At 56.0% G+C, this 26,829-nt stretch overlaps 2 protein-coding genes across 2 annotated transcripts in view; one reads left to right on the top strand and one right to left on the bottom strand.

The window, feature by feature from the left end:
* The window catches only part of PRKCH (protein kinase C eta), a 134,163-nt gene extending 123,752 nt beyond the window's left edge, over positions 1–10,411 (bottom strand). The window contains exon 1 of the mRNA XM_050336255.1: positions 10,009–10,411. Within this exon, the coding sequence (XP_050192212.1) occupies positions 10,009–10,368 (360 nt within the window). The 5' untranslated portion in view covers positions 10,369–10,411. The remainder of the gene's footprint in view (positions 1–10,008) is intronic.
* Positions 10,412–14,140: 3,729 nt separating this feature from the next.
* LOC126650596 (maestro heat-like repeat-containing protein family member 7) lies at positions 14,141–22,526 on the top strand. The gene is made up of 15 exons (XM_050335583.1): positions 14,141–14,267; positions 14,508–14,566; positions 14,681–15,352; positions 15,536–15,684; positions 15,962–16,109; positions 16,331–16,518; positions 16,607–16,744; positions 17,023–17,137; positions 17,308–17,445; positions 17,671–17,847; positions 21,080–21,226; positions 21,384–21,485; positions 21,879–21,981; positions 22,076–22,120; positions 22,435–22,526. Exons 1-15 carry the CDS (start codon positions 14,141–14,143, stop codon positions 22,524–22,526), a joined length of 2,400 nt encoding a protein of 799 aa, XP_050191540.1.
* Positions 22,527–26,829: the final 4,303 nt, after the last annotated feature.

The raw sequence follows: 26,829 nt of genomic DNA, 5'->3' as shown, positions 1-26,829 counted from the left end.
ACCACGGCGACTCAGAGTGTCCCTGATGCTCCCCATCTGGAATTTTTTGAGGAGAAAGGTGTCTCCAGAATGAAGGAAGTAAGCAGCTGGCTGCCAGGGCTCAAGTGCCCCAGGGATCTTGTGGCCCCTCAAGCCGGGTCTGCTGGGTCCCCTAAGCCTTTGAGGCCACAGAGTATGGTGGGAAGGGAAGCACTTCCTAGGGGAAGCTGGGCAACTTCCTTGCTCAGGGAACTCTGCAACTCTCCCTCATTTCCCCTCCAGGTGCCGGCCATTGTGAGGTCCATCCACCAGCGCCTCACATCCCACGTGTCTCCAGATGTCAGGATGCACACTGACATCCGCAGGCTCGCTGAGGCACACCCAAGTGAGGTGGTGACAACTCTTCTGCGCTGTGCCCCAGAGTGTGACAGGTACAGGGCTCAGCTGCCTTGGTGGCTCAGGGCTCAGCAACTTTAGAACCCATCACTCTGTAGAGCCTGTCCCACCTGGTCTACTAGACAGATGGAGAGCTCCAGGACCCTCTGACCCCTCCATTTCCCAGCCCTGGCCTGTCAGCTCCCCAATCCTGCTGCCATTTGCACACTTAACCCCTCAAAGCACAGCTGCTCTGTCACCTGGGCCCCCACAGCTGCCCAGGTCATGGTGCTGAAGCTGAGACCCCCCTGACCAAGAGTTCTGTTGCCACAGAGCTGCTGCAGTGATGTGGAGCAGCATCGCCTCCTCGGGAACAGCAGTGGAGAAGGTGCTGCCCACACTGCTTGCAGCAATGGAGGACTGGCCAGTGCACGGCGTGTCCACCTCTGATGAGGACCACACACACATCTCTTCCCTGGCTGTGAGTTTCTGGAAGTGGCCTTTGCTCTTCCCCAGGTCACCTCTCCAGCGACTCTCCATGCCTCCCCCACCACTGCATCTCCCTGCCTCAGGCATTGGGCTGCAAATGTGGCTAGAGGGGCAGGTTCAGGGGCACCAGGCTGGCTGCTCCCCCTGGGTCTCCCCTGACCCCTCCATCGCACGCTCAGGCCATGCCACATGGACATCTCACACTGAGCGCTGTCTCTGTGTGGTTTTATTTTGCAGGCAACTCTGGCACTGCGGTTCATCATCCAGGAGCCCAAGTGCCAAGATGCAGTTTTCAATTACACCCCACACCTCCTCGTGGCTTTGCTCATCCAAATTTCCATGAGCACACAGCAGATGCCAGAGGAGGTCAATGCTTTCTGGAGGGGATGCCAGGAGGAACATGGCCTTCCCACCAACCCCAACAGGTGCTCCATCCCAGTCCTCTATCCCTCCCATGCCCTCGGGACTGGGGCCAGGGCTCCCAGCAAGACCTGGCCTTTGCTCTGCACACAGGTTTGCAGTACAGACCCTGAAGGCCCTGCTCTGCCGCCTGCACTGGGAGAATGAGGTGGTGGCCATTGAACGAAAGCGTGGCTGGGAGACACTGCTTTATTCTGACACCCACCATTATGCACTGGGGCTGCTGGCCAGGTGAGACACCCTTCTCCCCACTGCCCCTGTTGTCTCTCCCTTGGGCACAAGGAACCCCACACAGCCCTTGTGGCTGTGGGCCAGATGGCCTTGGCACCAAGAGATGGCCAAGCAGACTGGAAAAGGCTGTGAGAGCTGGGTGCAGAGGAGAAGCCACCTCCCAAAGCACCCACATCCCATGCTGGGCTGCTGGGGAAGGTCCAGGCCTCTGTGAGTCTTTTCTTGGAGAGCTTTGACCACCTGGCTCAGCCTCGATGGATCCCTTTTCTCCCATGACAGGGAGATGCGACGTGTCCTTGGTGCCCTTCCATTGCGAGATGGCAATCCACCTGCTCGGGCTGCTCAGCAGGGAGGAACCCCAATGGGAGCTCCCTGCCCTGGCGTTCCTTGTCGAGGTGAGCCTGATGGCAAGAGCTGCCTCGCCCACCTGCCTCCCCCTCTCTGCCCTCTCGCAGCCACAGCTGCCAGGACGGTGCCTGCGCCCTGAGCTGCTGCCTGGGCACAGCCCTGGGTGGCTCCGGGCTCCTGCTGCCCATCCAGCCCCTCACTGCTCTCTGCCTTCCAGATCCTGGACTATCTGGATGGGAGAAAGTGTCGTGAGAGGGTCCTGCCCATCCTATCAAGGAACCTGCAGAGCCAGTGCCCTGACAGGCAGCGCCTGGCACTGAGAGGGCTCCTGGTTCTCAGTGTGGATCCCTCAATGGTGAGAAGGGGACACCCGGCTGAAGCCACACTGGAAACGTGGGGATGGGAATGCAGTCACTTGGGCTTGGCTGGGCTTTGGGAGCTGTGGCAGCTGCTCCCAGCTCTCCTGCCTCCCTCTGGGCCCTGGGGAAGAATTGTGGGGTTGCAGCACCAGAGAGCTGTTGGTGGGGCAGCTGTTCAGGGCTTCACAGCACAGCACTGTGTTCCTTCCACACAGGCCAACAGCATCTGCAGCCTGGCTGAAAGCCTCTTGGAGCTGCTGCATCAGGCAGATGGAGAGTTGGTCGAGATGACCCTCTCTGTCTTGCTGAATGTGCTCCAGAATGAAGATCTTCAGACATTCGGCTGCGCTGCTCCAAAGCTGGCTGAGACACTCCAGCCACTCTTTGAAAATGTAAGGATCTGGTACTGCCAGGGAACTTTGTGCCCTGTGGATTTTCAGGCCTGTGCCTGGTGCGCCTGGAGCAGCCAGTGCTGAGATCTTTTTCTCTTCTTCTGCCCCAGGACAACAGCCATGTGCAGCTGCTCTCCATTCGCCTCTTCCGAGAGGTGATGGAGATGGTAGCAGAAGAGGGAAAGACGGATGTGTGCCAGGGCCTGGTCCCCTTCTTCCACTGGGATGATGAGAAGCAGTGTGGGGCAGAGGTGAGCACTTGTGAGCTGTGGTGTCCTCATGGCAGGGGTCTGGGCTGCATCTTATCCAGGTATCTCCATGGGGTGCAGTCCTTCAGGAACAAGCTGCTCCACTGTGCATCCTGCCGGGGATTCCTGCTCCTTTGTGGGCTCCTCTCTCCATGTGCAGCAGGTCCCTGTCAGGACCCAGCTCCAGCACGAGCCTCCCATGGGCTCACAGCCACTTTTGGGCATCCACCCACTGTCACAAGCCAGCCCTGTAGAACCCCCACTACCAAGGCCTGGCCACAGAAACCCAATACAGCTGCCAGTCTGAACTCTTTAGAGGAGAAAGGTGTCTCAAATCAGAAGCAAGCAGGCAAGCAGCCTGTGCCCAGGGCTCCTGCTCACCAGGACTCTTATGGCACCTTAAACTGGGTCTGTTCGGCCCCCTAAGCCTTTGAGGCTGCACAGCGTGGTGGGAAGGGAAGCATTTCCTGGGGGAAGCTGGGCAACCTGCTCACTCTGGCAGCTCTCACACTCTCCCCTACTCCTTCTCCAGGTGCCAGCCCTTGTGAGGTACATCCACCAGTGCCTCACCTTCCACCTTTCTCCAGATGTCAGGCAGCACATTGACATCTGCAGGCTCGCTGACAGAAACCCTCAGGAGGTTGTGATGACCCTGCTGCACTGTGCCCCAGAGTGTGACAGGTACAGGGCTCAGCTGCCTTGGTGGCTCAGGGCTCACCAACCCTTAGAACCCATCACCCTGTAGAGCCTGTCCCACCTGGTCTACTAGACAGATGCAGAGTTCCAGAACCCTCTGACCTCTCCATTTCCCAGCCCTGGCCTGTCAGCCCCCAATCCTGCTGCCATGTGCCCTCCCTGTCCCTCAAGGCACAGTGGCTCTGTCACCTGGGCCCCCACAGCTGCCCTGGCCATGGCACTGTGGTTGAGACCCCCTGACCCAGAGTTCTGTCTCCACAGAGCTGCTGCAGTGATGTGGAGCAGCATCGCCTCCTCGGGAACAGCAGTGGAGAAGGTGCTGCCATCACTGCTTGCAGCAATGGAGGACTGGCCAGTGCACGGCGTGTCCACATCTGATGACAACACCACAGGCATCTTTGCCCTGGCTGTGAGTTTCTGGAATTGGCCTTTGCTCCTGCCCAAGTTGCCTCCCCCACCACTGCATCTCCCTGCCTCAGGCGCTGGGCTACAAATGTGGCTGAGGGGCAGGTTCATGGGCACCAGACTGGCTGCTCCCCCTGGGTCTCCCCTGGCCTCTCCCTCCCCGCTCAGGCCCTGCCACATGGACATCTCACACTGAGCGCTGTCACTGCCTGGTTTTATTGCAGGCAACCCTGGCACTGTGGCACATCATCCAGGAGCCCGAGTGCGAAGAGGCCATGATCAATCATGCCCCACACCTCCTCTTGTCTCTGCTCTTCCAAATTTCCACGAGCACAGAGCAGATGTCAGAGGAGGTCAATGCTTTCTGGAGGGAATGCCAGGAGGAACATGGCCTTCCCACCAACCCCAGCAGGTGCTCATCCCTGTCCTCTGTCCCTCCCATGCCCTCGGGACTGGGGCCGGGGCTCCCAGCATGACCTGGCCTTTGCTCTGCACACAGGTTTGCAGTACAGACCCTGAAGGCCCTGCTCTGCCGCCTGCACTGGGAGAATGAGGTGGTGGCCATTGAACAACAGCGTGGCTGGGAGACACTGCTTTATTCTGACACCCACCATTATGCAGTGGGGCTGCTGGCCAGGTGAGACACCCTTCTCCCCACTGCCCCTGTTGTCTCTCCCCTGTGCATGGAGAACACCACCCAGCCCCTGTGGGTGTGGGCCAGATGGCCTTGGCACCAAGGGATGGCTGAGCAGATTGGAAAAGGCTGTGAGAGCTGGGTGCACAGGAGGAGTGATCTCCCAAAGCACCCCTGTTCTCTCAAGGGATACTGGGAAAAGTTCAGGCCTTTGTGAGTCAGTCCTTGGAGAGCTTTGCCCACCTGCCACAAGCTCAATGGCTCCTTTTTTACCTCCTGACAGGGAGATGCGACGTGTCCTTGTCCCCTTCCATTGCGAGATGGCAATCCACCTGCTCGGGATGCTCAGCAGGGAGGAAACCCAGTGGGAGCTCTCTGCCCTGGCGTTCCTTGTAGAGGTGAGCCTGATGGCAAGAGCTGCCTCACCCTCCTGCGTCCCCCTCTCTGCCCTCTCACAGCCACAGCTGCCAGGATGGTGCCTGTGCCCTGTGCTGCTGCCTGGGCACAGCCCTGGGTGACTCCGGGCTCCTGCTGCCCATCCAGCCCCTCACTGCTCTCTGCCTTCCAGATCCTGGACTATCTGGATGGGAGAAGATGTCATGACACAGTCCTGCCCATCCTATCAAGAAACTTGCAGAGCCAGAGCCCTGAGAGGCAGCGCCTGGCACTGAGAGGCCTCCTGGTTCTCAGCGTGGATCCCTCAATGGTGAGAAGGGGACACCCGGCTGAAGCCACACTGGCAGCCTGGGATTGGGAAAAGCAGTAGCTTGGGCTTGGCTGGGCTTCGGGAGCTGTGGCAGCTGCTCCCAGCTCTCCTGCCTCCCTCTTCAGCTGCCCGGGCCCTGGGGGACAGACCTTTGTCCTCTGGGCCCCGGGGCAGCAGCGTGGGGTTGCAGCACCAGAGAGCTGTTGGTGGGGCAGCTGTTCAGGGCTTCACAGCACAGCACTGTGTTCCACACAGGCCGACAGCATCTGCAGCCTGGCTGAAAGCCTCCTGGAGCTGCTGCATCATGAAGACACCGAGCTGGTCAGGATGACCCTCTCTGTCTTCCTGAACATGCTCCGGGATGAAGACCTTCAGGCATTCGGCTCCGCTGCCCTGAAGCTGGCTGAGGCACTCCAGCCACTGTTTGACAACGTAAGGCTCTGGTGCTGCCAGGGAACTTTGTGACATGTGCATTTTAAAGCCTATGCCTGGAGGGCCTGGAACAGACAGTGTTGAGGTCTTTTTGTCTTCTTCTGCCCCAGGACAACAGCCATGTGCAGCTGCTCTCCATTCGCCTCTTCCGAGAGGTGATGGAGTTGGTAGCGGAAGAGGGAAAGGAGAGAATTTTGCACCAGAGCCTGGTGCCGCTCTTCTTCCACTGCCATGACGAGACCCAGTGCGTGGCAGAGGTGAGCACTTGTGGGCTGTGGTGTCCCCATGAAGGGGGCTCAGCTGCCTCCTGTAAAGGTGCCTGGTGGGCTCCAGGGTCTTCTTGGCTTTGGCCAGGGATGCAGGTCCCATGCCCTGGGCTGTGGTGCCATGTCCCAGTCTCTGCTGCTCTGCAGGCCTCTCGGGAAATGCTCCTTTGTGCTGCAAGTTCTCTCAAGAGGAGGGATCTGGAGCAGCTCCTGAGGAAAAATCAGCACCTGGAGTTCTGTGATTGCCTGGTAAGGACCACCCAAAGGCCCAGCCCCCGATGCCCAATGTGTGGGGGTGCCCTTCCCTCTGCTGAACCCACCTGTGGGACACCAGCCTGCACCCCACACGCTGCTCCCTTCCCTCGGTCATGCGGGCTCTTCTCCAGGCTCCACTGCCCCTGAGCCAGGAGGCCACTGGAGCCAATGGCCAGCTGGACTGTGGGGCAGGGAAACCCCAGGAGCACCCAGCCCTCTGCTCACTCCAAAGCCCAGGCCAAGTGGCTGCTGCCTGGGCCTCAGGGCTGTGCGGGAAGGGGAGGCCAGTGCTGGGCACAGGCAGTGCCTGGAAAAGGGGCAGAGCCTCAGCCAACCCTCCGTGTCCTGCTGTTCTCTCCAGATGGACAAGGACATGAGCCGAAGGGACGAGCACCTGCACCGGGCTCTGCCCTACCTGCAGAGCCCACAGCAGCCCCTGAGAGAGCTGGCTGTCAGGTTCATGGGTGAGCCACAAGCCCACGCTCCCTCCCCGCCCCGCTGCACCTCGGCCCCAGCCCAGCTGTGCCACTGGGGCCCTGACACGCTCTCTGTTCCCAGGGGTCGCAGCCTGGCACATGAAAGACCTGCAGCCCATCATGATGGGTGAGTGAGGACAGCGGGCTCTCACTGGGGGCTGGCGGGGAGGAGCACAGACCCTGGGCAGGGAGCTGCAATCCCTGACCCACCTGCACGGGGCTCCCTGCATGGACGATGGGTGCTGTGGGCACAGCAAGGACACATTTCACTGGCAGGGAGGGGATTTGGGGCCAGCACCTTCCAGCTCATCCTGTTGGCCCCTTCTCCCTCCTGCCCATGGCCAGAGCTGGCTGCGATGGCCCTGGCAGGAGGGGCTCCTCGGGTCCCTGCAGAGTCCCAGGCTCTGACCGTGGCTCTGTTCCTCTCTCTTCCAGCCCTCCAAGTCATAAATGAAGATGACTGCCCCTCCTACTCCACCATGCGGACTGCAGTCTTGTCTGCTTTTCGACGGGCAGTGAGAAAGTAATCTTCTGCCCTGACACAACCAGCGTCCCTCCAACAGCACTGGGCGACCAAGGGACAAGATGATGGGCCTACCTGAACAAGCCAGCAAAGCCACGCACCTCCTGGCCTCCCCACCTCTATGGACAGCTCCCTCCCTTCCATTCCCTTCTCCTGCCCACACTTCATCCCTCCCCTTCCCCTTAGGTTAAGAAAATATATCCCTCCCCTTCCCCTTAGGTTAAGAAAAGTTCATCCCTTCCCTTCCCTTTAGGTTAAGAAAAGTTCATCCCTTCCCTTCCCCTTACGTTAAGAAAGTTCATCCCCCCCTTCCCCTTACGTTAAAAAAAGTTCATACCTTCCCTTCTGTTTAGATTAAGAAAAGTTCATCCCTCCCCTTCCCCTTTAAGTTAATAAAGCATTCGCTTTCTCCACCTGAGCTGCATCTTTGTGGAACTCAAAAGGCACAAACCCCCAGCCCTGCAGCTCACGGGCCGATCCTGCCTTGCTTTTACTCCTTTGTGCCGTGGGCACACACACAGGGACAAGGGCACTGCAGGCTGCAAAGGGCCCTGTCCTGAAGGGCCACTGCCACAACATTAAGTGCACTTCAAGATCTGCATGGACACACTGAAGGCCACTACTCTGAACCTGCAGAACACACTGCAAGCAATAGGAGCTGGAGCTGGAGTGCCTGTTCTCAAAGGACTGGAAGGAATTCAGCCTTGCCAGCCTTTCTTAAGTGGGTGCTGGCATTCCCCAAGGAAACTACAGATTTGGGTCATCCCTCTGCAGACAAAGGGCTTGCTTCTCAAGGGAAGTGCTTCCCAGAGAGTTCTCCCTCAGGTAGCTCCAAATGTCTCCCTATGGCTCTCGGTGGTCCTTTCACACCTTGTGTCCCATGGCACTTGGGAGAGGGGCAGGGCAAGGGGGAAGGCTCTGAAGAGCAGCCTTGGCTTCTGCCTGTACCTGCAGAGACCAAGCCAAGCAGCTGCCAGCAGGGTCTGTCACCCACCTTTCAGCAGAGGTCTGAGCAGGAGCATCTCTGTCCACCTGAGAGCCCCAAAGCTCTCACAGAGACCTGCAAAGTAAAAAGCCTTTATCCACACCCTTATTCTATCTTATCTCTCTTAGTTTTTTCATTCATCACATCATCAGGTTAGGTCAGTCTAATTCAAGGAACTCACTGATTTCCCAACCCAATACACCCATCTACTCACCCCTACAGGAGGTCAGAAAACACATGTCTATCCAGCAAGGCTGAGAAACTTTTCCCTCAACAAAGACCACATGACTAGTTCAGACTGCATCAGCCCTAAAAATCAGCACTGCAGCATGGAGGAAAGGAAAGAAACAGCACCTGAAATGACAGAAACGTGCAGGCATCCATACTGCAGCAGTGTGACAATAGATATTTTAGTCATGGAAACAAGGCCACCACCTCTGCAGCACAGCAGTCCAATCCCACACGGAACCAGCCCCAGCACAACCACCATTCCAGCCTCCCAAGAGGACAGGGCCTCTCTCAACAGCAAAGAGGAAACACCCCCAGCAAAGCAAACATGAAGAAAACCCTCAAAACCACAGCTCACTCTCCTGAGATCACTCCTTTGCCTTCTCCACAGGGCTCTGGGCCATATTTAGCACAATTTAGTACAGTTGCTTTAGCACAAGTCCCAGGAGCAGTTGCTCTCCAGGGGCACAGCCAGCCTGGGAAGCTGGGCACGCACCCACTCAGCAAACCCCAGAAACTCTGCTCCGCCTGAGGCAGCCCCTCAGCTCAGCCATTGGAGCTGGGCTGGGGCCCTTCTGTCCCACACTCAATCGCAGCACTGACTGCCTCACACAGAACACCTTCAGGGCATCAACCTCAAGCCTTGCCAGAGGCTACCTGAGCCCTCCCTAACAACAACAAAAAGAGCACCAATCTACACCTATCCATCAATCCCTCTAAGCACCCCAAAGCTGAAGCATCACACCTCAGCCACAGACCCTGGCTCACAGCAGAAAGCACCACTCATCTCCCTGCGATAGGATCCTTTTTGCCCCTCTGATTTATTCTGCTGCTTACCTGACTGCACATGCTGAGCTTCTTGGCCTCAAAATGTTGATATCTAGCTTAGCCTCAAAAATTCTCATCTCTTCTGCACCTTCTCTGCTCTGAAGAAATGCCTTTTCCCCCACTAACTCTTGCTTTTAAGCAAACTACTCTCTGGATCAACACAATCACTTGCTCCTCCTTTACAGTCCTCTACAGGAAGCAAAGGTGCAACTTTAGAGCCTGTGCTATTTCTCTGCCATCAGGACTAAGGCATCAAGGAGGTTCTCTGGGCTCGATGCAAGTGACATTGACTTGGTAATAACCCAGAACGAGCTCGAAGTGAAACTGTGTTCACCCAGCACAACGCTGGACACAACAGACACAAGGCCAGTCCTGCCATTCTGGGAAGAAGGCAGACAAATTTGCATGCACACATCAAACTCCTGTGCGAGCATGTGAAGAGCTGAGCAGAAACACAACCCCAGCTATCCAAGTCTCCAAGTACGTGTCTGTGCAGTGCTAAGCAAGACGAGGAATGGACATCTTCCTCTGAGTTATCTATTCCAAGTCTTCTGCTAGTCTCCAAAGAGGACAGACTTCACAGCCCCTGCTCCAGCGGCTGCACCCTCCAACTACCACACCTGGGACTTTTGGCTCTTACGGTCCCCAGCTCTGACAGTCCCCTTCGGGCGCCTCCATTCACTTGCGAGAGGAGCCCGGCTCAGCTTCTCCCCCACACCAAGCGGCCACTCACCCAGCCCTCGAAGCTGTCGCTGGGACCGGCGGAGCGCAGCAGCTCCTGAAAAGGCAAGGTGCAGTTGGCCACGAAGTCATCGTAGCCCATGGGGGTGTCGTGGAAGACGGAGAGCTCGATCTGATGGCCGTCGGAGAGCGTGGCCGAGAACTCCTCGTTGTAGGTGGGTTTGTTGGTCTTCTGCTTGGTGCTGGTTTGCCCCACGCGCACCTGGTCCACGCTGAGGGTGACATAGGGATCCAGTAGTTGGTAGCCCTTGCGGAAGAGCGAGTGCCGGAGGGACCAGCGGGTGGGCTGCAGCCCCACCGCCTCCCCGATGCGAACCTTCAGGTCGCCGCTGAACTTCATGGCTCCGGACATGCCGGCCCCGCCGGGAGCCCGGAGCACAGCCCCAGCGCTCTCCCGCCGGGACACGCCCCAAGCCTGTCCTGCCGGGCCGGCAGCAGCCCCGCCGCGCCTCCTCAGGGGGCCGGGCGGCGGCACCGCGCCCGCCCCCGGGCCATGCCGGGGCTGCGGAACTGCCGCCCCCCGCGCACCGCCCGCCTCCCGCAGCCGCTCCGCGCCCGGCCCGGCCTCCTCCTGCACAGGGGAGCGCCGCGATTCACCGCAGCTGGGCTCCGCTCAGCTCTGCTCGGCTCAGCACGGCTCAGCCCGGCTGCGCTGGGCTCGGGGACACCTGGGCATGGGGCGGTGCCGGGCGGGAGGAGCCGCGAAGCCGCGGGCATGGGCCCGGGCTGGGCATGGGCCCGCTCGCTTTCGTCCCGTCCCGCCCCGAGAACCCTAGCGGGGACACCCAGCCGGTGACAAGGCTGGGACAAACCTCCGCACCGCCCCCGGGCTCCAACGCCCCCGCTCCGCATCTCCCGGCGAGGGCTGAACCTGCACTGCCAGAGCACTGACCCCGAGCAGCGCTGCCCCAGCCGCCCGCACGGAGGAGCACACCGGGATGCACTGGCTTGGCCTTTGGAAACTTTATTGGAACAGCTCTGCCGCTTGGGCATTAATTGCAGCTCATTAACGTCTTAGGCACTCGGCGTGCAGGCTTTGTTTGGGGGCGCGTTTCCTGGGGGCTTTGATGGCAAACTGTTAATAAAGTCGGAATGAAAAGAGTTTGAATTGCTTTCCAAAGTTCACAGCAAAATGGGCTGAACTGGGTAGGGAACAAGGCAATCCTGCTTTCCCTGTGGCACTGCTTGGCTGACATCGTTCCAGTGAGGTTGCAATGCCTGAGATGTGGTCCTTTGAACGGCCCCAGTGGAGCTGGACGGTGCCCAGGCTGGCTGAGACCTTGCAGCCTTTTTTTGTGGGGTGTTTCTTCCCTTGTTTCTTTTCTTGTACTTTTCCAGACCACTCTTCTCACCTCAACCCTTCATCTTTCCCATTCTACCCATGCCAGAGCAGACTGCCCCTGCTTTCCTACCCCTTTTCTTCCTTGCCCCCTTCTCCATGCTCTTTCCTTCTAGAGTTCCACATTTTGCAGGAGCACCAAGCCAAGGCTCCTTCCAGCCTCAGACAGACCAGGGGGCTTCCCCTTGCCTCCTGTGGAGCGAGCAGGGGGAACAGCTTCAGTAATGTCATCCTTCCTCACAGGGAAGCAGCCCTTCTGCCAGAAACCCTGCTAGACTCTTAAATCAGATTTCTGACATGCCTGCTGCCGAGGTTCTTAAGTTCCTTGATCTGTCCCTATTAACTGGAGAAAAGAAGCGTGGAAGATTTTTTCAGCTCGCATAGGACAGCTCAGCCTGGAGAGGAACACAGACTTCACCTTAGAAATTGCAAAACTGTACAGCATCCAGCCACCACATGCTTGGGATCTTGTGTCCAGCAGTGAACAGCTCCAGATCTTTTAACCGCAGGTATGGCCAAGTAAACACAGAATCCTCTTTTCTCATCAAAGACTCGAAGATTTATTTATTTGGGGGGTTTTGGATGAGGCAGGGTTCTGGGGGAAGGACACTGATGTTCCATGTGAAATGCATTCTACCATGAGCTGTGCTCATACTGGGTCATTTTATTTCCCCTGGTTTGAGTATTCATCCCTTTTTGCCTTCCTCCATCCCACAGCAGTCAGCTGGTCCGAAAGAAACAGTTCTTTTTGTCATCTGTGTATCTGCTCTCACTTCAGTGTCTTGATTCACCTGCTTTCATGACACCCTCAGGTAAAAAAGGCCCTTATCTCCCCTCTCATGAGCATCACTAGTTGTCACTGGGCACTTTCAGCCTATCTCTCCTTCTTACTTAGAGCTGTCCCTTGGATTCCATAAGAACCAGGACACAATCCACCCTCACCGTCAAGAGCAACCCACAGTTCTTAGAAGACTTCCCTGGGACTGGCTCATGGCTGCAGGCAAGATTCCAAGACAGCCTGAACTTTAAAGCACCCCACCTGAGTGTCCATAGGATGAGTTGCAAGATCTTACAAAGGCTGGAGCACTTGCTCACTCAACTCCAAATCACCCAATACAGATTTTGCTTGGCTTACAGTCTATCAAAGGCTTTCCCAGCCAGTCAGCTACCTGCACCAGAGGGAGGATTAATGTTTTTGCAACATCCTGCTTTGTTTGGGGTGCTTTTGGAACACTGAGGGAACTTTTGTTCCTTCAGAGTTTTCATCCCTTACCAGAATACTTCTATATTTATCCCTTAATAGAAAACCCTTTACAAACCAAACACAGCCCAGGATTCTGGCTTCTGTTTAGGTTTTTTATTCTAAATGGACTGTGTGAAGGCAAGTGAGTTGCCGGTTGGAGAGGGGAAGCAAACTTCCAAATCTGTGACGTTCTCAGGTCCTCCCAAGTGACTTAAACTGCAAAGTTTGCCACTTCTTTCAACTCCCTGAGTTGAGTAATGGGAAGTAATGCTTTCCTGAATGTAGGATTATTAAATGCCAGATTCTTCAGTGCCTTAACAACAAAGATGTTTTTGTGCTGCAGGTAATCACTTCCATGAAGAAATCATTCCAGCAAGGAGCCACAGCTTCTGCCTTCTGACAGATGCCAAGCATTGCCACAAATTGTTGCAGGAGCTCCTCCCAACAGCCCCCTGCAAGAGCACAGTCATCAATGCCTGTTGGCTTTGGCTGCCCTCTGGCAGGGAAGGCCCCAGGGGTGCAGATCTTTGGGGCAGGAGACGGGCATCCCCCTGCCAGGACTCTTTGGGCAGGTTTCTTTGGGCTGGGACTTGCCAGAGCTGCTGATTTTGGTGCAGCCCGGGGGAAAGTGGTCAGAGCAGCATCGTGCCCTTGTCCACACATTGCTCCTCTGTGTCACCCACCCTGTGTTTATGATGGCCACCAGCAGGACTTCTCCCAAGGAGGCCGTGCCAGCTTCTGTGGAGGCCCCATGCCCTTCCTGCTGCGGCTGTGTCGGCAGCAGAGGGGGCTCCTTCTGCTGCCATGAGCAGGCACACGAGGGGAGTGTTTGCTCCTTTCTGCAGCCATGCCTAAAGTTCACATCCAGCTGTCTCAGATGCTTTGAGGAATGCATTCCTTCCAACCTGGGGCAGGTTGGCCATGCTGGGGGAGGCCCCAGGGCACGTGGCCGTGTGTCACAGAGCCCTTTGTGACATGGCAGCCGTTGCCGATGGGATGGGACAGGGCAGGGTGTCCAAGGCCCTTTGTGACACCCCGTGATCTTGGTGTTGGCGGCGACGCGGCCACGCCACAGTGCTCGGAGCACGCGTCTGGACAGGATGGGACAGAGCGGTGCTGTGAGGAGTCTCCTCGCAGCCAACTCGTTCCTTACTGACCCGAAGCATTTCCGAGAGTTTTCTTTGTAGCAAGATCCCTCGAGGCCAGACCACGGGAGTCGGTGACCCGGAGGTTTTTCCGAGGCATCCTCACTCCCTGTGGGAGTGGCCCTCGAGGCCAGGCCACAGGCACTTGGTGACCCAGAGTATTTCTGGGCATCACCAGTGCCTGTGGAAGGTGCCCTCGAGGCCAGACCACGGGACTTGGTCACCTGCAGTCCCTGTGGAAGGTGCCCTCGAGGCCAGACCACCAGACTTTGTGATCTGGAGGTTTTCCCAGGCATCTCCACTCCCTGTGGAAGGTGCCCTTGAAGACACTCTGTGACACTTGGCAACCAGGGTCTTTTCCGAGGCGTCTCTCGAGTCCTCGAGGTCAACGTGTAGGATGGCGGGGAGACGCTCTGGTATGTGCAGGCTGCTCAGGCCAAAGAGGAGGAGAGAAGGCCCTGGGGCTGCCCCAGCACAGCAACCTGAGGAGATACAGCATTTCCAGCCCCTGCAGCAAGGTGAGTGCTGGACCTGGGCCACAGGGCTGGTGGCTGCAGCCAGCTTGGACCCTTCCATCCCCTGTGGACACGCCCAGGGAAAGGGAGGCAGGAAGAGGGGCCACGTTTGACCACCCCAGCATCCGTGCTCCATTCACTGGGCATCCCAGGGCTGTCCCTGACTCTGGAGTGCAGGGCTGGGCTGTGTTCCCCAGCCTCTCCTGCAGCCCCTCAGCTCTGACTGCACTCGCTCTTTGGCAGACCCAGGCCAGGAGCGGACAGAGCAGCAGGACCGCCCCCGTGGACGCTTCCGCAGAGCAGTTCAGGTACCTGCAGCCATCGCCACCTGGGCTGGGCCTGCTGTCCCTGCTCAGCCTGGCACCGCTGGTGGAGCGCTCTGTCTGACTTTCCTCTCTTCCCTGCCCTTTGCTCTCCTGCAGAGGTTTCTGAAGTTCATGGGCATTCGGCGTAGAACACCCCGGAGCACACCACCTGAGCTCATGGCAGAGCCTGACACCAGGCCAACTGAGATCAAGCCTGATGTCAGCAGAGAGCCCATGGAACACAAGGAAACCTCTGAAACCTCTGTAATCGAAGACATGGAAAACCCTGACAATGCACTGGCCATTGAAGCTGACATCAAAGCAGTTCATTGCACAGCAGAGCCTGACACCGCTGAGGATGATGACACAACCGGCTCTGACACCACAGTGACTGATGCCATGGCCAAGCCTGACATCACACTGATACCGACTGATGGCACAACAGACTGTGACGTGGCACCGATGGACAGCGCAGCAAAGCCTGACACCGCTTTGGCTGGTGACACAACCGGCACTGACACTGAGATCGTGGCCAAGGCTGACATCGCACCAGTGCCGATTGATGGCACTTCAAGCTCAGTCACGGCACTGATGGATGGCACAGAAAACCCTGAGACTGCCTTGACCGCTGACACAATCAACAATGAAACAGAACCAACTGATCTCAAGGCGAACGATGACATCACAACTGAGGGCATCGAAGAGGCTGACACCACGGCAACTCAGAGTGTCCCTGATGCTCCCCATCTGGAATTTTTTGAGGAGAAAGGTGTCTCCAGAATGAAGGAAGTAAGCAGCCTGCTGCCAGGGCTCAAGTGCCAGAGGGATCTTGTGGCCCCTCAAGCCGGGTCTGCTGGGTCCCCTAAGCCTTTGAGGCCACAGAGTATGGTGGGAAGGGAAGCACTTCCTAGGGGAAGCTGGGCAACTTCCTTGCTCGGGGAACTCTGCAACTCTCCCCCATTTTCCCTCCAGGTGCCGGCCACTGTGAGGTCCATCCACCAGCGCCTCACATCCCACGTGTCTCCAGATGTCAGGATGCACACTGACATCCGCAGGCTCGCTGAGGCACACCCAAGTGAGGTGGTGACAACTCTTCTGCGCTGTGCCCCAGCATGTGACAGGTACAGGGCTCAGCTGCCTTGGTGGCTCAGGGCTCAGCAGCCCTTAGAACCCATCACCCTGTAGAGCCTGTCCCACCTGGTCTGCCTGACAGATGGAGAGTTCCAGGACCCTCTGACCCCTCCATTTCCCAGCCCTGGCCTCTCAGCACCCAATCCTGCTGCCATTTGCACTCCCTATCCATCAAAGCACAGTAGCTCTGTCATCTGGGCCCCCACAGCTGCCTAGGCCATGGCACTGTGGTTGAGACCCTCCTGACCCAGATTTCCGTCTCCACAGAGCTGCTGCAGTGATGTGGAGCAGCATCGCCTCCTCAAGAACAGCAGTGGAGAAGGTGCTGCCAACACTGCTTGCAGCAATGGAGGACTGGCCAGTGCACGGCGTGTCCACCTCTGATGGCGACCACACAAACGCCTCTTCCCTGGCTGTGAGTTTCTGGAAGTGGCTTTTGCTCCTCCCCAGGTCGCCTCCCTTACCACTGCATTTCCCTGCCTCAGGCATTGGGCTCCAAATGTGACTAGGGGGCAGGTTCAGGGGCACCAGGCTGGCTGCTCCCCCTGGGTCTCCCCTGGCCTCTCCCTCCCACGCTCAGGCCGTGCCACATGGACATCTCACACTGAGCGCTGTCTCTGCATGGTTTTATTGCAGGCAACTCTGGCACTGCGGTTCATCATCCAGGAGCCCAAGTGCCAAGATGCAGTTTTCAATTACACCCCACACCTCCTCGTGGCTTTGCTCATCCAAATTTCCATGAGCACAGAGCAGATGCCAGAGGAGGTCAATGCTTTCTGGAGGGGATGCCAGGAGGAACATGGCCTTCCCACCAATCCCAACAGGTGCTCCATCCCAGTCCTCTATCCCTCCCATGCCCTCGGGGCTGGGGCCAGGACTCCCAGCATGACCTGGCCTTTGCTCTGCACACAGGTTTGCAGTACAGACCCTGAAGGCCCTGCTCTGCCGCCTGCACTGGGAGAATGAGGTGGTGGCCATTGAACGGAAGCGTGGCTGGGAGACACTGCTTTATTCTGACACCCACCATTATGCAGTGGGGCTGCTGGCCAGGTGAGACACCCTTCTCCCCACTGCCCCTGTTGTCTTTCTCTTGGCACCAGGCGCCCCACACAGCCCCTGTGGGTGTGGGCCAGATGGCCTTGGCACCAAGAGATGGCCAAGCAGACTGGAAAAGACTGTGAGAGCTGGGTGCACAGGAGGAGCCACCTCCCAAAGTGCCCACATCCCATGCTGGGCTGCTGGGGAAGGTCCAGGCCTCTGTGAGTCTGTTCTTGGAGAGCTTTGACCACCCGGATCAGGCTCAATGGATCCCTTTTCTCCCATGACAGGGAGATGCGACGTGTCTTGGTGCCCTTCCATTCCCAGACAGTAACCCACCTGCTCGGGCTGCTCAGCAGGGAGGAACCCCAATGGGAGCTCCCTGCCCTGGCGTTCCTTGTCGAGGTGAGCCTGATGGCAAGAGCTGCCTCGCCCACCTGCCTCCCCCTCTCTGCCCTCTCACAGCCACAGCTGCCAGGACGGTGCCTGCGCCCTGAGCTGCTGCCTGGGCACAGCCCTGGGTGGCTCCGGGCTCCTGCTGCCCATCCAGCCCCTCACTGCTCTCTGCCTTCCAGATCCTGGACTATCTGGATGGGAGAAAGTGTTGTGAGAGGGTCCTGCCCATCCTATCAAGGAACCTGCAGAGCCAGTGCCCTGACAGGCAGCGCCTGGCACTGAGAGGCCTCCTGGTTCTCAGTGTGGATCCCTCAATGGTGAGAAGGGGACACCCGGCTGAAGCCACACTGGAAACGTGGGGATGGGAATGCAGTCACTTGGGCTTGGCTGGGCTTTGGGAGCTGTGGCAGCTGCTCCCAGCTCTCCTGCCTCCCTCTGCCTCTGGGTCCCAGGGCAGCAGTGTGGGGTAGCAGCACCAGAGAGCTGTTGGTGGGGCAGCTGTTCAGGGCTTCACAGCACAGCACTGTGTTCCTTCCACACAGGCCAACAGCATCTGCAGCCTGGCTGAAAGCCTCTTGGAGCTGCTGCATCAGGCAGATGGAGAGTTGGTCGAGATGACCCTCTCTGTCTTCCTGAATGTGCTCCAGAATGAAGACCTTCAGACATTCGGCTGCGCTGCTCCAAAGCTGGCTGAGACACTCCAGCCACTCTTTGAAAATGTAAGGATCTGGTACTGCCAGGGAACTTTGTGCCCTGTGGATTTTCAGGCCTGTGCCTGGTGGGCCTGGAGCAGCCAGTGCTGAGATCTTTTTCTCTTCTTCTGCCCCAGGACAACAGCCATGTGCAGCTGCTCTCCATTCGCCTCTTCCGAGAGGTGATGGAGATGGTAGCAGAAGAGGGAAAGACAGATGTGTGCCAGAGCCTGGTCCCCTTCTTCCACTGGGATGATGAGAAGCAGTGTTGGGCAGAGGTGAGCACTTGTGGGCTGTGGTGTTCCTGTAGCGGGGGGCTGAGCTGCATCTTATCCAGGTATCTCCATGGGGTGCAGTCCTTCAGGAACAAGCTGCTCCACTGTGGGTCCTGCCAGGGAAACCTGCTCCTTTGTGGGCTCCTCTCTCCATGTGCAGCAGGTCCCTGTCAGGACCCAGCTCCAGCACGAGCCTCCCATGGGCTCACAGCCACTTTTGGGCATCCAACCACTGTCACAAGCCACCCCTGTAGAACCCCCACTACCAAGGCCTGGCAAAAGAAACCCAATACAGCTGCCAGTCTGAACTCTTTAGAGGAGAAAGGTGTCTCAAATCAGAAGCAAGCAGGCAAGCAGCCGTGTGCCCAGGGCTCCTGCTCACCAGGACTCTTATGGCACCTCAAGCCGGGTCTGCTGGGCCCCCTAAGCCTTTGAGGCTGCACAGTGTGGTGGGAAGGGAAGCATTTCCTGGGGGAAGCTGGGCAACCTGCTCACTCTGGCAGCTCTCACACTCTCCCCTACTTCTTCTCCAGGTGCCAGCCCTTGTGAGGTACATCCACCAGTGCCTCACCTTCCACCTGTCTCCAGATGTCAGGCAGCACATTGACATCTGCAGGCTCGCTGACAGAAACCCTCAGGAGGTCGTGATGACCCTCCTGCACTGTGCCCCAGAGTGTGACAGGTACAGGGCTCAGCTGCCTTGGTGGCTCAGGGCTCAGCAACCTTAGAACCCATCACCCTGTAGAGCCCGTCCCACCTGGTCTACTAGACAGATACAGAGTTCCAGAACCCTCTGACCTCTCCATTTCCCAGCCCTGGCCTGTCAGCCCCCAGTCCTGCTGCCATGTGCCCTCCCTGTCCCTCAAGGCACAGTGGCTCTGTCACCTGGGCCCCCACACCTGCCCTGGCCATGGCACTGTGGTTGAGACCCTCCTGACCCAGAGTTCTGTCTCCACAGAGCTGCTGCAGTGATGTGGAGCAGCATCGCCTCCTCGAGAACAGCAGTGGAGAAGGTGCTGCCATCACTGCTTGCAGCAATGCAGGACTGGCCAGTGCAAGGCGTGTCCACCTCTGATGACAACAACACAGGCATCTTTGCCCTGGCTGTGAGTTTCTGGAATTGGCCTGTACTCCTGCCCAAGTTGCCTCCCCCACCACTGCATCTCCCTGTCTCAGGCGCTGGGCTACAAATGTGGCAGAGGGGCAGGTTCATGGGCACCAGACTGGCTGCTCCCCCTGGGTCTCCCTGGCCTCTCCCTCCCACGCTCAGGCCCTGCCACATGGACATCTCACACTGAGCGCTGTCTCTGCGTGGTTTTATTGCAGGCAACCCTGGCACTGTGGTACATCATCCAAGAGCCCGAGTGCGAAGAGGCCATGATCAATCATGCCCCACACCTCCTCTTGTCTCTGCTCTTCCAAATTTCCATGAGCACAGAGCAGATGTCAGAGGAGGTCAATGCTTTCTGGAGGGGATGCCAGGAGGAACATGGCCTTCCCACCAACCCCAGCAGGTGCTCCATCCCTGTCCTCTATCCCTCCCATGCCCTTGTGGATGGGGTCTGGGCTCCCAGCATGACCTGGCCTTTGCTCTGCACACAGGTTTGCAGTACAGACCCTGAAGGCCCTGCTCTGCCGCCTGCACTGGGAGAATGAGGTGGTGGCCATTGAACAACAGCGTGGCTGGGAGACACTGCTTTATTCTGACACCCACCATTATGCAGTGGGGCTGCTGGCCAGGTGAGACACCCTTCTCTCCACTGCCCCTGTCATCTCTCCCCTGTGCATGGGGAACACCACACAGCCCCTGTGGGTGTGGGCCAGATGGCCTTGGCACCAAGGGATGGCTGAGAAGATTGGAAATGGCTGTGAGAGCTGGGTGCACAGGTGGAGTGATCTCCCAAAGCACCCCTGTTCTGTCAAGGGATATTGGGGAAATTCCAGGCCTTTGTGAGTCAGTCCTTGGAGAGCTTTGCCCGCCTGCCACAAGCTCGATGGCTCCTTTTCTCCTCCTGACAGGGAGATGCGACGTGTCCTTGTCCCCTTCCATTGCGAGATGGCAATCCACCTGCTCAGGATGCTCAGCAGGGAGGAACCCCAATGGGAGGTGCCTGCCCTGGCGTTCCTTGTAGAGGTGAGCCTGATGGAGAGCACTGTTGAACCTGCCTGCCTTCCCCTCTCTGCCCTCTCACAGCCACAGCTGGTGGGATGGTGCCTGTGCCCTGTGCTGCTGCCTGGGCACAGCCCTGGGTGACTCCGGGCTCCTGCTGCCCATCCAGCCCCTCACTGCTCTCTGCCTTCCAGATCCTGGACTATCTGGATGGGAGAAGGTGTCACGACACGGTCCTGCCCATCCTATCAAGAAACTTGCAGAGCCAGTGCCCTGACAGGCAGCGCCTGGCACTGAGAGGCCTCCTGGTTCTCAGCGTGGATCCCTCAATGGTGAGAAGGGGACACCCGGCTGAAGCCACACTGGCAGCCTGGGGCTGGGAAAAGCAGTAGCTTGGGCTTGGCTGGGCTTCGGGAGCTGTGGCAGCTGCTCCCAGCTCTCCTGCCTCCCTCTTCAGCTGCCCAGGGCCTGGGGGACAGACCTTTGTCCTCTGGGCCCCGGGGCAGCAGCGTGGGGTTGCAGCACCAGAGAGCTGTTGGTGGGGCAGCTGTTCAGGGCTTCACAGCACAGCACTGTGTTCCACACAGGCCGACAGCGTCTGCAGCCTGGCTGAAAGCCTCCTGGAGCTGCTGCATCATGAAGACACCGAGCTGGTCAGGATGACCCTCTCTGTCTTCCTGAACATGCTCCGGGATGAAGACCTTCAGGCATTCGGCTCCGCTGCCCTGAAGCTGGCTGAGGCACTCCAGCCACTGTTTGACAACGTAAGGCTCTGGTGCTGCCAGGGAACTTTGTGACATGTGCATTTTAAGGCCTGTGCCTGGTGGGCCTGGAACAGACAGTGTTGAGGTCTTTTTGTCTTCTTCTGCCCCAGGACAACAGCCATGTGCAGCTGCTCTCCATTCGCCTCTTCCGAGAGGTGATGGAGTTGGTAGCGGAAGAGGGAAAGGAGAGAATTTTGCACCAGAGCCTGGTGCCGCTCTTCTTCCACTGCCATGACGAGACCCAGTGCGTGGCAGAGGTGAGCACTTGTGGGCTGTGGTGTCCCCATGGCAGGGGGCTCAGCTGCCTCCTGTCCTGGTGCCTGATGGGCTCCAGGGTCTTCTTGGCTTTGGCCAGGGATGCAGGTCCCATGCCCTGGGCTGTGGTGCCATGTCCCAGTCTCTGCTGCTCTGCAGGCCTCTCGGGAAACGCTCCTTTGTGCTGCAAGTTCTCTCAAGAGGAGGGATCTGGAGCAGCTCCTGAGGAAAAATCAGCACCTGGAGTTCTGTGATTGCCTGGTAAGGACAACCCCATAAGGCCCAGCCACAGGTTGGACAAGCCCTCGATGCCCAATGTGTGGGGCTGGCCCTGTGCCCTTCCCACTCCTGAACCCACCTGTGGGACACCAGCCTGCACCCCACACGCTGCTCCCTTCCCTCGGTCATGCGGGCTCTTCTCCACTCTCCGCTGCCCCCAAGCCAGGAGGCCACTGGAGCCAATGGCCAGCTGGGCTGTGGGGCAGGGAAACCCCAGGAGCACCCAGCCCGCTGCTCCCTCCAAAGCCCAGCCCAAGTGGCTGCTGCCTGGGCCTCAGGGCTGTGCGGGAAGGGGAGGCCAGTGCTGGGCACAGGCAGTGCCTGGAAAAGGGGCAGAGCCTCAGCCAACCCTCCGTGTCCTGCTGCTCTCTCCAGATGGACAAGGACATGAGCCGAAGGGACGAGCACCTGCACCGGGCTCTGCCCTACCTGCAGAGCCCACAGCAGCCCCTGAGAGAGCTGGCTGTCAGGTTCATGGGTGAGCCACAAACCCATGCTCCCTCCCCGCCCCGCAGCACCTCGGCCCCAGCCCAGCTGTGCCACTGGGGCCCTGACACGCTCTCTGTTCCCAGGGGTCGCAGCCTGGCACATGAAAGACCTGCAGCCCATCATGATGGGTGAGTGAGGACAGCGGGCTCTCACTGGGGGCTGGCGGGGAGGAGCACAGACCCTGGGCAGGGAGCTGCAATCCCTGACCCACCTGCACGGGGCTCTGCTCCCTGCATGGACAATGGGTGCTGTGGGCAGAGCAAGGACACATTTCACTGGCACGGAGGGGGAATTGGGGCCAGCACCTTCTGGCTCATCCTCTTGGCCCCTTCTCCCTCCTGCCCATGGCCAGAGCTGGCTGCGATGGCCCTGGCAGGAGGGGCTCCTCGGGTCCCTGCAGAGTCCCAGGCTCTGACCGTGGCTCTGTTCCTCTCTCTTCCAGCCCTCCAAGTCATAAATGAAGATGACTGCCCCTCCTACTCCACCATGCGGACTGCAGTCTTGTCCGCTTTTCGACGGGCAGTGAGAAAGTAATCTTCTGCCCCGACACAACCAGCGTCCCTCCAACAGCACCGGGCGACCAAGGGACAAGATGATGGGCCTACCTGAACAAGCCAGCAAAGCCACGCACCTCCTGGCCTCCCCACCTCTATGGACAGCTCCCTCCCTTCCATTCCCTTCTCCTGCCCACACTTTATCCCTCCCCTTCCCCTTAGGTTAAGAAAATTCATCTCTCCCTTTCCCCTTAGCTAAAGAAAGTTCATCCCTCCCCTTACCTTTAGGTTAAGAAAGTTCATCCCTCCCCTTCCCTTTAGGTTAAGAAAAGTTCATCCCTCCCCTTCCCTTTAGGTTAAGAAAGTTCATCCCTTCCCTTCCACTTACGTTATGAAAGTTCATCCCTTCTCTTCCCCTTATGTTAAGAAAGTTCATCCCCCCCTTCCCCTTACGTTAAAAAAAAGTTCATACCTTCCCTTCCGTATAGCTTAAGAAAAGTTCATCCCTCCCCTTCCCCTTTAAGTTAATAAAGCATTCGCTTTCTCCACCTGAGCTGCATCTTTGTGGAACTCAAAAGGCACAAACCCCCAGCCCTGCAGCTCACGGGCCGATCCTGCCTTGCTTTTACTCCTTTGCGCCGTGGGCACACACACAGGGACAAGGGCACTGCAGGCTGCAAAGGACCCTGTCCTGAAGGGCCACTGCCACAACATTAAGTGCACTTCAAGATCTGCATGGACACACTGAAGGCCACTACTCTGAACCTGCAGAACACACTGCAAGCAATAGGAGCTGGAGCTGGAGTGCCTGTTCTCAAAGGACTGGAAGGAATTCAGCCTTGCCAGCCTTTCTTAAGTGGGTGCTGGCATTCCCCAAGGAAACTACAGATTTGGGTCATCCCTCTGCAGACAAAGGGCTTGCTTCTCAAGGGAAGTGCTTCCCAGAGAGTTCTCCCTCAGGTAGCTCCAAATGTCTCCCTCTGGCTCTCGGTGGTCCTTTCACACCTTGTGTCCCATGGCACTTGGGAGAAGGGCAGGGGAAGGGGGAAGGCTCTGAAGAGCAGCCTTGGCTTCTGCCTGTACCTGCAGAGACCAAGCCAAGCAGCTGCCAGCAGGGTGTGTCACCCACCTTTCAGCAGAGGTCTGAGCAGGAGCATCTCTGTCCACCTGAGAGCCCCAAAGCTCTCATGAACAGCTGGAAGGTAAAAGGCCTTCATCCACACCCTTATGTCATCTTATCTCTCTGAGCTTTTTCAGTCATGGCAGTATGCCTTTGCCTCCTGGTTGTGGGAAGGTGCTCTGGGCCATGGCCAGCACAGAGCTGGGTTGCGTGGGCCAGTCATTGTGGAGAATCCTTCTCTCTGATCTTGGCTGAGCTTGGTGTATCCTTGGCCTTAGAAAAGGTTTGGAAGGGTTTGCACCCAAACGTGCTGCTCATTTGCTCTTCCTGCATTGGAGTCCCATGTGACAGCATTATTCTGTACCTGGACTTTTAAAAAAAACAGCAACTATTGTAAAACTTAGGGAAAAAAACTGACGAGTTGTAAGTATTTCTAATGAGCATCAGTACTCATTGCTGACCAGTTTTCTGCTGGAGTTAAAATCAGTCATGTGGATGCATATGATGTGAATCTAATTGATTTTGTTTATCCACTCAAACACTGGAACATTCTGGAACAGATCACCGCAAACAGCTTCTGAACACACTCCTATTCTGAACTCCCAGCCAAAACCCAAAGCTCAAAGAGAACTGAGGAGTGACATAAAGTCATAACATACCCTTCCTACCCTCCAGACATCTGCACGGTGGAAAACCATCCCCAGTTCAGTCTTTTCTTCCAGGAATCAAAACATCCCTATACACAATGACCCTGGGAGGCTGAATGCAGCAGCACCATCTGCTGATGACAGCACTGATCATCCCTGCACTGCTCGGGGAGCCAGGCAGGTCTGCAGGAGCATGGATTCCCTCCTCTTCCTCTGCAGCACCTCAGAGACTGAGCTCCAGGCATGGCACAGTGATTCATTCTGTGCTCTCCAGTGTTCAGGTAGGCTGGGCTTTTCCCAGTGTTGCCTGCCAAGCTGGATGGTTTCCTGAGCAGTCGGCTGATGACACAGAGTTGTTCCAGAAACCCACTGAGAAGAATGAACAGATCTGATGTGCCTGAGCAGCAGCGTGCTGGAAGACATGCAATGACAACAAATAGAAAATAAAGCACAGGAGGCAATGTAATGTAATCTGAATTATGGGTAAATTATAGGATAAACAAGCAGATTTGATAACCTGCCACTCTGAGAGAAGATTTTAGTATAGTGGTAGAGAACCCCCTGGAATAAAACAGGTTAGTGCTCACCAACAATCAAAAGGACAAATAGACTATTGGTAATGATTAGAAACAGAACTGACAGCAATGTCAAAACTGTCACTCAGGCACTTTATAAATGATACACCCATACCATTTATTATGTGCAAGCCCACTTCTCCCTGCATCTGAAAAACTGCAGAGTAGAACTAGGAAACACACAGAAAAAGATGATGAAGGTAATGAAAGCCATAAAACATGGTTGAGAAGGGAGAGAGAATTTCTAGCTTAAGATTTCTGGGTCTGGGAAGGAATGACTGAAGAGGAAAATGTGAGAGACATCTTTACGGTCATAAACCATGTGAACTGGATGAACGGGAAAGGGTTTTTCATTCTTTCCCAGCCAAGACCTAAAGGGCACTCACAGAAATTTTGAGGTCACAGGTTTAAAACCTACAGAAGCAAACACCTGTTCACAAAATAATTTAGAATTCATTGCCAAAAATGGGGGACAGAAATATAAGTGGCCTCATAAAGGACTAGATATTTATGGAGGATAGACTTACTTGTGGCTACCGACCATAAGATAAACCCTGGCTCAGGAACTTCTTAAACCACAGATTGCCAGCTGAGAGGAATCAACAGAGGGAGGACATGGAACAGCATGGTTGAGGTATGATGAATCTGGGAGGGACCCGGTGAGCCTATTGTGTTCCTCTGGACTGTAATTTCCATATCTAACTGAAAACTACAGAGTGACACCTCTTTAGACTGGCTTAGGCACCATTCCCTGCAGGTGGATGAATGGCCATAGATTGGAACAACTCTCTGAGTTTACTCCTGCATTCTTCCTTCAGGTCACAGTAACCACAAGGATAAGTTTATGCAACTTCTCTCTTATGTTTTTGGGGGTCTAACTGGAAAACTTGCAATTCAGCTCCACAAACAAAGCCAAAGAATTTTTCCAAACTCTGTTGTAAGTTTATGATTTAAACCTGGCCTCATCTCACACTACAGCTATACACAAATTAGAGCCTTTTTCCTACCAAAGTGTGCATTATTCCTGTCTTCAATAACCTATAATTCTGTAATAATTTAGTATCGTCCTCATTTGGCAAGTTAAGAGCAAATGCTTAAATTGCTCAACTTCAGATTTCTGCCAGACACTGGTTACATTCAGGAGTCAGTCTGTAAAGTGAGGGAAAAACGTTGGCTTTCATAACAACCATTGAAAAAATGCTACTGACACTTCTTTTAAATGAAACTGCAGCTAAATATACTGTAAAAATACAAAAATTGAAAGAGCTGTAGAGGCAAGTGAAGCAGAAACTAACTCTATTTTGTTCTTGTATTAATTTTAGTCTGTTTATACCACTTCTCTTTTATAGTTCTTTCTATAAGAGTGCTTGTTAAACCTCTAAATAATGACAGCTGTTAAGGACTGAATATCCCATGTGTGGAATCATTTGTGGTCTGGGGGATAAAAAAAAAAGGTCCAATTCCTCTCTAATGATAATAATTACAGGATCAATTGCAAACTCACTGAAATCAAAAGCAGAATTGCCACTCATTTAAGCCATACAAGATTTGTGTGTCTGCTATTGATCCTGATTTATTCCAGTGCAAACTAGAAAAAGAGATTTTAGCCTAATATTAGCTTTTCTTAGTTACCATACATACTTATTTTCCACTACTACATTGGAGCTCACCTGATCCTTATTATTTTTTATTTTTTGGAAAACACCAGGTCATTTTATAAAGTGCTGGTATTATAAACTGCAGAATATAGTTTATAAGAGCCCTAACTCCTACAAGCCAACCATTAATACAGCTAATGGTCTGTTTGTTGTTTTAAACTGCTCTCATTTGTCTGGGTCCATTAACAAATGCAGTGGTCATTAACTGTTAACAGCAACTCAATTATTAGATTTTATTACTTGTACAGGAAACACTGGAGAACAAACTGATTGTTCTGGTTTACTGGGATTTATTTCTTTCCCAGCAGTCTTGCCCTATTATTTATAATTTAGTTTCTCACTT

This window comes from Myiozetetes cayanensis, unplaced genomic scaffold (genome assembly GCF_022539395.1).
Source record: "Myiozetetes cayanensis isolate MyiCay16 unplaced genomic scaffold, myiCay2020 scf6-25, whole genome shotgun sequence".
In the NCBI taxonomy this organism is placed as follows: Eukaryota; Metazoa; Chordata; class Aves; order Passeriformes; family Tyrannidae; genus Myiozetetes; species Myiozetetes cayanensis.
Note: the sequence above shows the minus strand (reverse complement) of the source record. Positions and strands in the feature narration are given on the sequence as shown.